Genomic DNA, 12352 nt, shown 5'->3' with positions numbered 1-12352 from the left:
TGATAATTTTACTAATATTCTCTCTCCTTTCTGTAATAGAAATACTGATTCTTCTACACACACACCAGTGAAACACACACTCACACACATTCACACACTCACACACTCACACACACACACACGCTCTCTCACACACACACACACACTCACACACACACACACACACACACACTGTCACACTACCGGAGTGTCTCTCTTTTATATACTTTGGTTTTCAGGAAATAACTGCTGTGTCATTTCTCATTTTTGAAAATCTCTTTCATCACTCTTTCCATGACTCAATTTCATTGTACATGCAGTATTAATATTTATTCATATATTTTTTCATGTGGTGGTTTTATCATATTCATAGTATCATTGTTATCTGTCTTAGGTGCCACTTTCTCAGTTGCTCAAGTGAAGTTTGTTAGATGACCTCTAGGAAGCCTGAAGGACCGAGTCAACACAACAGAAGACTTCAGGAGCCAAACTTGTTCTGAGGTATTACAACGTGATGAAACTTCCTTTTCAATTCAATACAAATGACACATGACACTTTTTATAAACTGAAAAATACTATAACCACTTAGAGTAATAATAATAATAATAATAATAATAATAATAATAATAATAATAAATCATCATCTAAACTAGATCATGTGACCTTAGTGAGTATATTAAAAATGGGAAAAGTATGTGAACCTCTAGGACTAGCAGTGTAATCTGAAGGTGAAATTAGAGTCAGGTGTTTTCAATCAATGGGATGACAATCAGGTGTGAGTGAGCATTCAGTTTTATGTAAAGAACAGGGATCTATCACAGTCTGATCTTCACAACACATGTTTGTGGAAGTGTATCATGGCATGAACAAAGGAGATTGCTGCGCCTTTGCAGTTTGCTAAAGATCACGTGGACAAGCCAGAAGGCTATTGGAAAAATAGAATTTTTGGTATAAATGAGAAGCGTTATGTTTGGAGAAAGGAAAACACTGCATTCCAGCATAAGAACCATATCCCATCTGTGAAACATGGTGGTGGTAGTATCATGGTTTGGGGCTGTTTTGCTGCATCTGGTCCAGGACGACTTGACATCATTGCTGGAACAATGATTTCTGAATTATACCATCGAATTTTAAAGGAAAATGTCAGGATATCTGTCCATGAACTGAATCTCAAGAGTAAGTGGGTCATGCAGCAAGACAATGACCCTAAACACACGAGTCATTCTACCAAAGAACGGTTAAAGTTAATGGTAAATGGTAAATGGCACACTTATATAGCTCTTTTATCCAAAGCGCTTTACACTGTGTCTCATTCACCCATTCACACACACACACACACACACACACACACACCAATGGTAGCAGATCTGCCATTAAAAATAACAGTTAATGTTTTGGAATGGCCGAGTCAAAGTCGTGACCTTAATCCAATAGAAATGTTGTGGAAGAACCTGAAGCAAGCAGTTCATGTGAGGAAACCCACCAACATCCCAGAGCTGAAGCTGTTCTGTACTGAGGAACGGGCTAAAATTCCTCCAAGCCGATGTGCAGGACTGATCAACAGTTACTGCAAACGTTTATCTGCAGTTATTGCTGCACAAGGGGGTCACACCACATACTGAAAACAAAGATTCTCATCCTTTTGCCACTCACAGATATGTAATATTGGATCATTTTCATCAATAAATAAATGACCAAGTATAATATTTTTGTCTAATTTATGTAAATTGGTTCTCTTTATCTAATTTTAGGACTTGCGTGAAAATGTGATGATGATTTTAGGTCATATTTATGTAGAAATATAGAAAATTCTAAAGGGTTCACAAACTTTAAATCACCTCTGTGTGTGTGTGTGTGTGTGTGTGTGTGTGTGTGTGTGTGTGTGTGTGTGTGTGTGTGTGTGTGTTCTTGCTTGCTGTAATCACTAGACTAAAATTAGCCCTAGCTATGCCCCTGGTCTCAGCATGTCAGAGTAACCACATGATTGTGGCCAGGGCAGCATGGGGGCTGATGGGAGAATGGCTACTTCCTCTTTCTCACAGCATCAGTTAACCGACATTGTGCCATGTACAGAGAATACTGAGTAATACTCCACACTCAACACGCACACGGTCATACATCCCTTACAATCTTTTTTATACTTGGTTACATACCTTTCTCAACACTGAGGTCCCTCTCTATCCCTCTCTCTCTCTATCCCTCTCTCTCTCTCTCTCTCCACAGGAACACCTTATCATTCCTATCACAGTGAACTGAAAAACACTAATATCAGGTAACACACTGAAAACCCCAACAAGGTGACTGTACTCAACTGATTGAATAAACTTGTTCCCTCAATTTAGGGCGTACTCACACTAGGCCCAGTTGTCTTGTACTGTTCCCAAGCACAATTACCCCCACCCCCCACCCCCCGTTGACCTGCACTCACATTGTGCTTAACGTTCTGGGCCTGAACACGCTTACGTCATTATGATGCAGCTTTTTGCTTGGAAGAAAACAGGAAGAAATCGTTTTCGCACATCACAATGGAGTCCATCATTGTAACGTTACTTATTTTTTTTAGGTTCACTTTTACTTGACTTTTTAATTATTTTTTGACTGTTGGTATGTATGCTTATTTTTATGATTGTGTCTACATGTGATTCTCTGTTTTTCTCTGAACAACGTAAGGTGGATCAGTTTGTTAACCTCCTCAAAAGGCAAAAGGCACACGCATGCGTGCACACACACACACGCAAACACACACACACGGACACACACACGCACGCACACACCTGCATGCACTCACACACACACACACACACACACACACACACACACATGCAGGCATGCACACAATTATAACTATGGGCAATTTATCTTGGTCAGTCCACCTACTGGTGTATTTTAGGAGGTGGGAGGAAACAAGGGAACCCAGAGGAAACCCACATGGACATGGGGAGAACAAGCACAGAAACTCCACACAGACAGAAGCCCGAGCTCAGGACTGAAGCGGGGACCCTGGAGCTGTGAGGAGACAACGCTACCCACTGCATCACCACACTGCTCATAGATCCACAGAGTTCCCCTTTTGTATAGATGGTAATGAATCAAAAACACAACAGCTGTGTAACGCTAAACTGGAAATTAGCTGTTGTTGTTTTTTATTTAAATTCATTTATTTACTTTTACAACAATTTATTTATAAGTAATAAGAGTGACACAGTTCAGTCCACATAGACCGCTGTTGTAAGTTTTGAAAATGTGAAGACAGTATTGATAAAGGCATGCAACTAATTAAAAAAAAAAATCTCTCTCTCGCTCGTTATATACGTTCATACATACATACATACATACATACATACATACATACGGCATGATGCAGGAAGTGAAGATGGTCACTGACAGAGGGACAGCAGAAAAAGGTGTGAAATTCACACGCATCTATTTACAGCTAAGACCAGAATGAAGACGTGACAGTTACAAGTTACAGGAAAAGAACTTTTCTATTACACTTTATATGAGTTATTATAGATACATTCACTAAGACAGAGATTGTGAGAGATGTAATTCAGTAAATGTGTAAAAACATACACTGTAAGTATTATAGGGATGTAAAATAATCTCACTGTAGATTCCTCCTTATTCATTCACCCACCTCTCTTCATCAGTACATTTTAGACTGAAGTTAATCAGGAAGAAAAAGTCCACATGATCAAAGCTGAACAGGTCTAAATAAAGAGATTATAACACAAGGCATGACGTGTATGTTTACCTTGTGTATAAAGATTACTGCCGTCTTTGGACAATTTGGTTGTTCAGGAACAGGGCTGAACTACGGCCAACTGTAAACCCAGTCTGGACAGAAACCACATGAACTAAACACAAAGCAGCTGAACTAAGAACTGGCTAATATTCTCTCTCCTTTCTGTAATAGAAAATAGAAAATAACTTCACTCACCTGCAGCGACGTGAAACACAACAGACAAAAGATACAAGCACTTCTTCATTACTGATTCTTCTGCACACACACCAGTCCCTAAAAGTGACCACGACACACACACTGTCACACTGCCTGAGTGTCTCTCTGTTATATAGTGTGATTATCAGGAAACCACAACAACCACTGTCTCATTTTTTATTTTTGAAGAGTGATTTCATCACTCTTTCCATGACTCAATTTACTTTTTATATGCAGCATTAATATTTATTCTAAAAAAAAAAAAAAAAAAAAAATTAGATATTTTGTCTCATGTGGTGGTTTTATCTTACTTCATAGTATCAGCATTGTTATCTTTCTTAGGCATCATTTTCTTAATGCTTGCTTGTAGCCTTTTCTTTAGATGAAATTTTACCTAAATAAACAAATGAATGCATTATAAATTAATCTAAGGGTTTTGAATGTGTAAAGTTTCTCCTCGCATTAATGTTTCTATACTTTATGAGCTCAAGTGAAGATTGTTAGATGACCCCTAGAAAACCTGATGGACCGAGTCCCACACACCAATAGACGGAAGTGAGCTATGGCTAAGCGGCTAAATAGCGACATCTTGTGCTATAAAGCTGCTACTACAGCTGGTCTACAGATAATTAGGTTCATTGGGCTCATTAGGTTTGCTCACAAGATAAATAAATAATAAAAACAAACCAAACAAAAACCAGAAAATTAGAAAGGGTACAAAACAAGAATCTAGCATGCAGAATACATCAGATAATAACTACTCAGTAAAACAAATGCTACTAAGGAGGGAAAACACAGAACTTACATATGAGAACCAATCAGGGGAAAGACAAGACAGGTGTGTACAGAAAATCAGAGGAACCAAGCAAGAAATTCATACTATGAGAAAGGATTCTTGGAAAATTTATTTGTTTTTCACATTTCACCTCAGAATCAAAAAATCACACCAGGGTTCCTCACCTAACATTCCTAACATTGGTGGCTAAAGGGCCCAGATGTAGAGAAAGCTGTTTGGCTAACTTTGATGGACCAAAAAACACCATTTCAGATTTTGACTCATTAAGATGCAAAAAACGGGATGCCATCCACACCTTTATTTCATCCAAATAATCAAGCAGAGATGCAAGTTTGTGTCATGAATCAAGGATGGGTTCGAAAGCAATCGCAGATAACAACGTTTATTAAACAAATACACAACAAACCAAAGACACTAAGACAACTAGGCAAACCACTATGGCATGAAATAAAACGCAGTGACATGGAACACGGAAGTCTAAGACAACAAAAGACAGATAAACAGTGCAGACAGTGGCTATATATACACAAGAGTGCTCATTAACAGAAACGTGAATCAGGTGCAGGTGGTCATGTACATGTAGTGCAGTGGCTGATGGGAACTGGAGTTCAGAGTTTCCTGATACATGACAAAACCCGCCCCAGGGCACTACTCCCGGAGCGCCCAAACATGCACCCCCTCCATCTGGCGGTCCAGACCCCCTGGGTAAAATGTCCCAAGAACCAGGAGACTGTGCGGCCTCCTCAGCGGAGCAAAAAAAAGGTGCAACGCCCCCAGCGGGCCTGGAGCTCAGAGCAAAGTCTGCATGGCAGGACAGCGGGACAACTACCTCTGCAGGACAGGAGAGGGGAGCGAAGTTCTCCGCAAGGCCCGAGGGAAGCGCAAAGATTTCCGCGAGGCCATAGAGGGGAGCGAGGTTCCCCGCGAGGCCTGGGAGAGGAGCGAGGTTCTCCGTGGAACATGAGAGGGGAACGATGTCCTCCGTGGAGCAGGAAGGGGGAGTGACATACGGCACGCAGCAAAAAAGAGGAATGACGTCTTCAGTAGAACATGGAGGCAGAGCAACGTCCTCCTCAAAGCAGGACGGCGGAGCGATGACCTCGGCCGAGCAGGACGGCGGAGCGACGACCTCGGCCGAGCAGGAAGGCAGAGCGACGTCCTCGGCGGAACATGAAGGCAGAGCGACGACCTCGGCCGAGCAGGACGGCGGAGCGACGACCTCGGCCAAGCAGGAAGGCGGAGCGACCACCTCGACCGAGCAGGAAGGCGGAGCGACCACCTCGACCGAGCAGGAAGATGGAGCGATGTCCTCGGCGGAACAGGAAGGCGGAGCGACGTCCTTGGCAGAGCGGGCCGGCTGAATGAGATCCATAATAGGGGAGGGAGGGTGGGAGATGGTATTAGCCCTGACCGCAGACTCCCCCTCCTGTTGGTGTGGCATGGCGTAGTCCTTCATGAACATGGGAGGTGAGTTGAAGGCCAGGTAATTCCTGGCGTCCTGCTGCTTTTGTAGCACAGCTTGGTACTCCTCCGCCTCTTGGCATATCGTGGCGAAGTACTCCACTAACGTCGGTGGCATCCTGACACCCCAGTCGTCCATCCTGGCGAACTGCTGCTTCCGACTGAAGGTCTTTCGTTCTGTCACAAATCAAGGATGGGTTCGGAAGCAATCGCAGATAAGAACATTTATTAAACAAATACACAACAAACCAAAGACACTAAGACAACTAGGCAAAACACTATGGCATGAAACAAAACACAGTGACATGGAACACAGAAGCCTAAGACAACGAAAGACAGAGAAACGATGCAGACAGTGTATATATACACACAAGAATGCTCATTAACAGAAACGTGAATCAGGTGCAGGTGGTCATGTACATGTAGAGCAGTGCAGTGGCTGATGGGAACTCGAGTCCAGAGTTTCCTGATACATGACAGTTTGGAGTTATCATTACATTTCAGAGGTAGATACAACTACATAACAATGATATGCTACACTGTGTTTGAGAGTTTAATCCCAAAGGGAGCATATATAGAGAAAACAGCACAGGGCCAAGACAAGAACCTCGAGGAACCCCAGATGAGATAGGATGAGAGCAGGAAATAGAGCTCACTAATTCCACAGCAAAGGTTCTCCTATATAAATAGGATGAGAACCACTTTAGGGAACGCCCATTAATCAGGGCCTTGACTCCGCTCAGCAGAGCTTTACTGCACAGGTTCTTATCGTTGCTATAAAATAATGGAACGATGAAAGAAAAACTCAAAAACAAAAAAGAACCAAAAACAGTTTAGAGTTAAACCTCAGGGTAATCTCAGTGGATAATCTCACCTTTGTACATTTGTACCTAAGAACTGCTGCTGCACTCATACTTAGATCAGACTATCCCAGGACTCTTCTTCATAATATGCTTCAGGACTGTTTGACTTTTTAGAATATAATGAATTATAACAGCACTATCTGATATCAGGACTGCTATTTAAACATAAACAGAGCTAAATAAAACATTTGTGACGTCCCTTATTATTACTAAAGTTACACCAGATATGTTGTGTTAATACCTCAATCAAGTCCATTTTATTTATTTATTTATTTTTACTTATGCCTAGCTTTCAATCTAGGCTTATTCCATTAATAATTAAACATTAAACAGTTAATAACTCTCCCTCTCTCTCACTCATTAAAAATGTAAATGCTCTTAACAGATTATCGTCTATTGTGACATTGTTTATTGTTAAAAGCACTATTAAAATATCCAAAGGTGTCCAGCAGGCCACTGTGAGCAAATCAGCAAATCAGAAGATGAAAACAAGGTCTTTTGTTCAATTACAATTAAAAACAATTCCAGATGTGACCCCCAAAGATGTCCTCCTAAAGATGCCTGAACAATTCTGAGTCTTGAATGTACGGCTTACGTGCACAGCATGATAGTGCCCTCTGGATATAACGTCTTGTACTGGAGACAGCACTGCAGCACCAGATCGTCATTATCCTCCACGTTCAGCCTGCCTGAAACAATGTTAACAAACAGCGGCATCACCTGGTGAGCTGCTGCATGCATTCATACAAAGAACAAATGAAAAACCTACAAAACCCAAAAAATCAGCAGCACACAGGCAGCGTGAGACACTTGCTGCATGGACTGGCTCCAGAGACGCAGCTCCTGGTTCTTCAGGGAGGTGTAGATGTAGTCCACAGCTGGCCTTTGACAGTTTCCGGCTTTTTAACGAGTCCAGCTCCTGTAGAGCCACCCAGAGAACCAGCATCGTTGGGAACCCCAGAGCTGCAGGACAGAAAGAGTTACTTAACCAGTTAAACCCGATCTCCTTGCTGTCAAAAATCAAATACTGTTTAAATCTGAATGATCAAGTTTACATGTTTTTTTCTCTTTATATCAATAGTAGTAGTGTTGTAGTACTAGAGCGATGGAAAAACTGTCCAAAATGCAAAATAAAAATACACTAAACACTAAAACAGTTTTCTGCATTGAAAGGCTCACCAAATAAAAAAAACCCACCCTGAACCAAGTATTCTAATTAATAAATACATAACTAGATTTTTTTTGTATTTTTCAAATATTACATTTGCAGATATGAGAAGTAACTACAAGTATATCATCTTTCACTCTTCTTTATAGAGGATGTTGACACCACCCACCTACCCACGCACGTACTAACGCAGACATACTCACTGACCACTTTATTAGGAACATTTATGCTCATTCATGCAGTGATGCAATCAGCCAATCATGTGGCATCAGCAGAGTGCATCAAATCACACAGATACAGACCAAGAGCTTCATTTCATTCCAGTTCAAACTTCATCTACTGAAAGAGTTCTGATACACGTGCTTAAAAGCAAAGTGAATTTTCCTCATAACGGTGAGTTTTATTGGTTCCAACAAGTGTGCGGACTAGAATGCCTGAGAAAAACAATATCTGTCGTACAATCTGTAATTCCAATTTCAGATCTTTTTAGAATAATATTTAGAATTAATAAATGGCGCCATCTTGTGGCCGTTTTGAGATTGCGAGCAGGACCGTGATTGCAGCACTAAATCTGAGGGGAGACGATTCAACAACAACATGCACAGGTAAAGTATACTTGCTTTAATAAACTGATGAACTTTATTTAACATAACAGCCATTAATGCACAAATGAGATGTGTTACATAAACGCTTGCTATGTAGTTTAGGAAATAGAGACGAACTCACAGAATCATGTAATCTGTTCATCTCATCGAAGCTTTTATTTAAAAAAAGAAAAAAAAAGAAAAAAGGGACACGTTAGTAACAGTGCACTTTATTTTTTGTACACTTATAGACCATTTTATTTATTCGTGTATAAATAAGAGTTGTTTTATTTTGTATGCAAGGAGGAAGTGAAATTGACAAAATTGTTATAAATAAAACGGTTTGTTCAGTTCAGTGGTGGTGTTATCTTTGTGTCAAAAACAGAAGTAAAACAGTAAATAAATATCGATTCTGGATATAGGTTATGGGGCATGCAAACATGCAAATAATCGGGATCGGTTATAAAAAAAAAATCAATATCAGTCGCTCTCATACTTGAGCATGTGACCACTGTCTTCCTACCTCCCAGTCCATGGGATCTAATCCTCTTCACAAAGTCCAGGTGGCTGAGGAGAACATTGGTGTCAAGCACAATGAGGAGGTCCTGCTGCTGTTTCTGACCTTGAGATGTCACAAACACACAAACACACACACACACACACACACACACGTATGAAACAGCAAAGCGCTAGCCTACATGGACACATCTTGATTTGGTCTAATAGTTTGTGCATGTGAGTACAATAGAGTCCAGTAGAGTTCGGTATGCTCAAACATACTCATACACACACATTTTTACTCATGTACTCCTTATTATATCAGGTGCAAGCATTCCCTGATGCTCAAGAAGGCAAAAACAATACATTAAGAGCTGGGGGGGGTGTCAACTTTTGAACAGGATGATCTGTGTAAATTATTATTATTTTGTTTGAAGATCTTATTTTTTCATTTAGTACTGCCCTTCAGAAGCTAAATAAGATATGTACATGTTTCTCAGAAGACAAAAAAATAATTTACACCGATCATCCTGTTCAATAGTTTACACCCCCCTGGTTCTTAATGTATCGTGTTGCCTTCTTGAGAATGAGTGAACTTTTGCACCTTCTGTAATAGTCGTGTACGAGTCCCTCAGTTGTCCTCAGTGTGTAAAGATGGATATTAAATCATAAAGTCGCTGTTGTAAAGGGCTCAAACGTGCAGAAGATGCTGGAAAACTAAAGAATGTGCAGGACCTGGAGGATTTTTCTGAAGAACAGTGGGCAGTTTAACTGCTCAGGACAAACAAGGGACTCGTGAACAACTCTTACAAAACATAAACACAGCCGTGGATCATCCAGGTAACAACACACAGTATTAATAATCAAGCGTGTGTAAACTTTTGAACAGGGTAATTTTTATAAATTCAGCTATTATCTATATGTAAACATCTGTTATGTGAAAACGCTTATTAAAGACTGTACTAAATAAAAAATAACACGGAATTTTTATGATCCATCTTATTTTCTTAAAAGTATTAAGATTTTGCAGATTCAACAAGGGGTGTGTAAACTTTTGGGCACAACTGTATTTGCGACGCGTTGCATTTCATTTTCAAACTCGACTCGATTGTACGTTTTCATGCACGCCCATTTACCCAGTGGTGACATTACTGAGTGCAATGGTGGCGCTCTCGTCTGCCGGGTCTACGTCCATGCTGGTCAGCTCTCCGTAACTCTTCTCCACCTTCACGTGCAGTTGTCTGTTGGAGCGAGCCAGGTGCAGCTCCTCAACTATCTGCATCTACGGTCGTAACAGAACAACGTGACGCCCAAAAACACACACAGTCTTCATTCTAAGGGATGGACAATTCCATTAAACTAACCTCATAATCATTATCACTGGTTTCTGTGCACTCAGTAGAAGTGTCGTAACAACAAGCCTGAAAAAGAAAGTCCGAAGTCTTAATGAACTTCATTACTGACAAAATGTGATATACATAACTGTTTTTTTCTTTAAGAGCGAGTTTTTGTTTTAAATCATGGAATCCCAAACTTAATCCTGGCTGACTGGATAATTGTATGCATGAGTAGGTGTACAGGTGTTCTTATTAAAGTGTCCGGTATACTATATACAAAACTTCAGCATAGTACACCATCATCGGTTACGAGATTCTGAGGCTGAGATGAAGATAAATACCTAACCTCACCTGCTCACATGCTTGTTTTTGTCCCTGCGACTGCTTCTGCGTCTCTCTCTGTCCTCTGTCCCCTAAAACAACATATAATAATGAAGAACAGGCAGGAATGAACAATTTCAAACATGTAATGCTTTAAGAATCTCCCTATCCTTACCTGATCCTCGCTGGAGGACGATGACGATCTGCGTTTCTTTCGTTCTTTCTTATGCTTCTTTGTTCTGGTCTTTTTTCTGGGCATCGCTGCTGCCTGTGAGGATATACAATGATGTGAATTCGACCGGGACATGACTGAATCTCAGATGTTTCCTTACTAGCTGTAGAAGTATAAAGTATAGTACAATCGTACCATACTATAGTATAGTTGTAGATCTATTACGCAATATATATATATATATATATATATATATATATATATATATATATATATATATATATATACACACCGATCAGCCATAACATTAAAACCAGTGACAGGTGAAGTGAATAACATTGATTATCTCGTTACAATGGCACCTGTCAAGGAGTTGGATATATTTATTAGGCAGAAAGTGAACAGTCGGTTCTCGAAGTTGATGTGTTAGAAGCAGGAGAAAAAGGGCAAGCGTAAAGATCGCAGCAGAACCTGCGTCACTCCACTCAGAATCGAACCAGTGACCCTGGAGGCAGTGCTACCCCATACACACCATACATACCCCACAGCAACACAAACTACCCTCTCTAACTGTACACGCAGGTGTACAAACAAGGTAGGTATCATAAATAATAAAGTGGTAAGTGAGTGTACAGAGTGTGACGGCTGTGCTGTGAGCGGTCCGTCATCTCTGATCACTGGTGGTTCGTTTCTACTGATGGACAAGAAGAAGGTGGCTGACAAACTGTGTACAGCAAAACAGTATAAAGATTCAGGATGGTGTACGTACAAAAGTGATTACATGTATCTAAAAAATAAAATGTGTAGCTTCAATAGGAAGCTTTTGATAGCAATAAGATGTTGGGTAAATAATAGAGGTTATAAAGTAATATTATAAGTTTGCTAGGCTGTTTTTTTCTGTATTGGCATAACGTCCTCTGGATGAATGAATAAACCTGAATGAACTACATGTTTATCAGCTTTCTATCATTATAAGGTTTGATCTGGGTTAAGAATGAATGAAAGATAGATTAGACTAATACTAAGGTCACTAGTTTGCTTCCTTACTAACCTCTTACTCCTTACTAACTCATTTTAACTGTGTTGCTAACTTGGTGCCTTCATTTTTATTTAAAAATTTTTTTTTTTGCCATTCTGTCTAACTAACATTAATTCTTCAAACAGAGCTCATAATTTCACCAAACATTTCAACTTTAAGCTCTTGTGGTGTCACTGGGATATTAAACTGAGAG

General features: G+C 40.2%; 1 protein-coding gene across 17 annotated transcripts in view; it reads right to left on the bottom strand.

Annotated features, from left to right (window-relative positions):
• LOC108261631 (transcriptional protein SWT1) overlaps positions 1-12352 on the bottom strand; it is a 132682-nt gene that overhangs the window by 31563 nt on the left and 88767 nt on the right. For 4 of the 17 annotated variants that reach the window (XM_053686746.1, XM_053686707.1, XM_053686727.1 and 1 more), the window contains 5 exons: positions 11124-11216; positions 10987-11040; positions 10655-10711; positions 10443-10572; positions 9316-9414 (listed from right to left, as the gene is read on the bottom strand). In XM_053686746.1, the coding sequence (XP_053542721.1) occupies positions 9316-9414; positions 10443-10572; positions 10655-10711; positions 10987-11040; positions 11124-11207 (424 nt within the window). In that variant the 5' untranslated portion in view covers positions 11208-11216. The other 13 variants (XM_053686749.1, XM_053686743.1, XR_008398078.1 and 10 more) reach the window with 12 other exon arrangements.

The sequence above is a fragment of the Ictalurus punctatus genome, chromosome 2 (assembly GCF_001660625.3).
Source record: "Ictalurus punctatus breed USDA103 chromosome 2, Coco_2.0, whole genome shotgun sequence".
NCBI lineage: Eukaryota > Metazoa > Chordata > Actinopteri > Siluriformes > Ictaluridae > Ictalurus > Ictalurus punctatus.
Note: the sequence above shows the minus strand (reverse complement) of the source record. Positions and strands in the feature narration are given on the sequence as shown.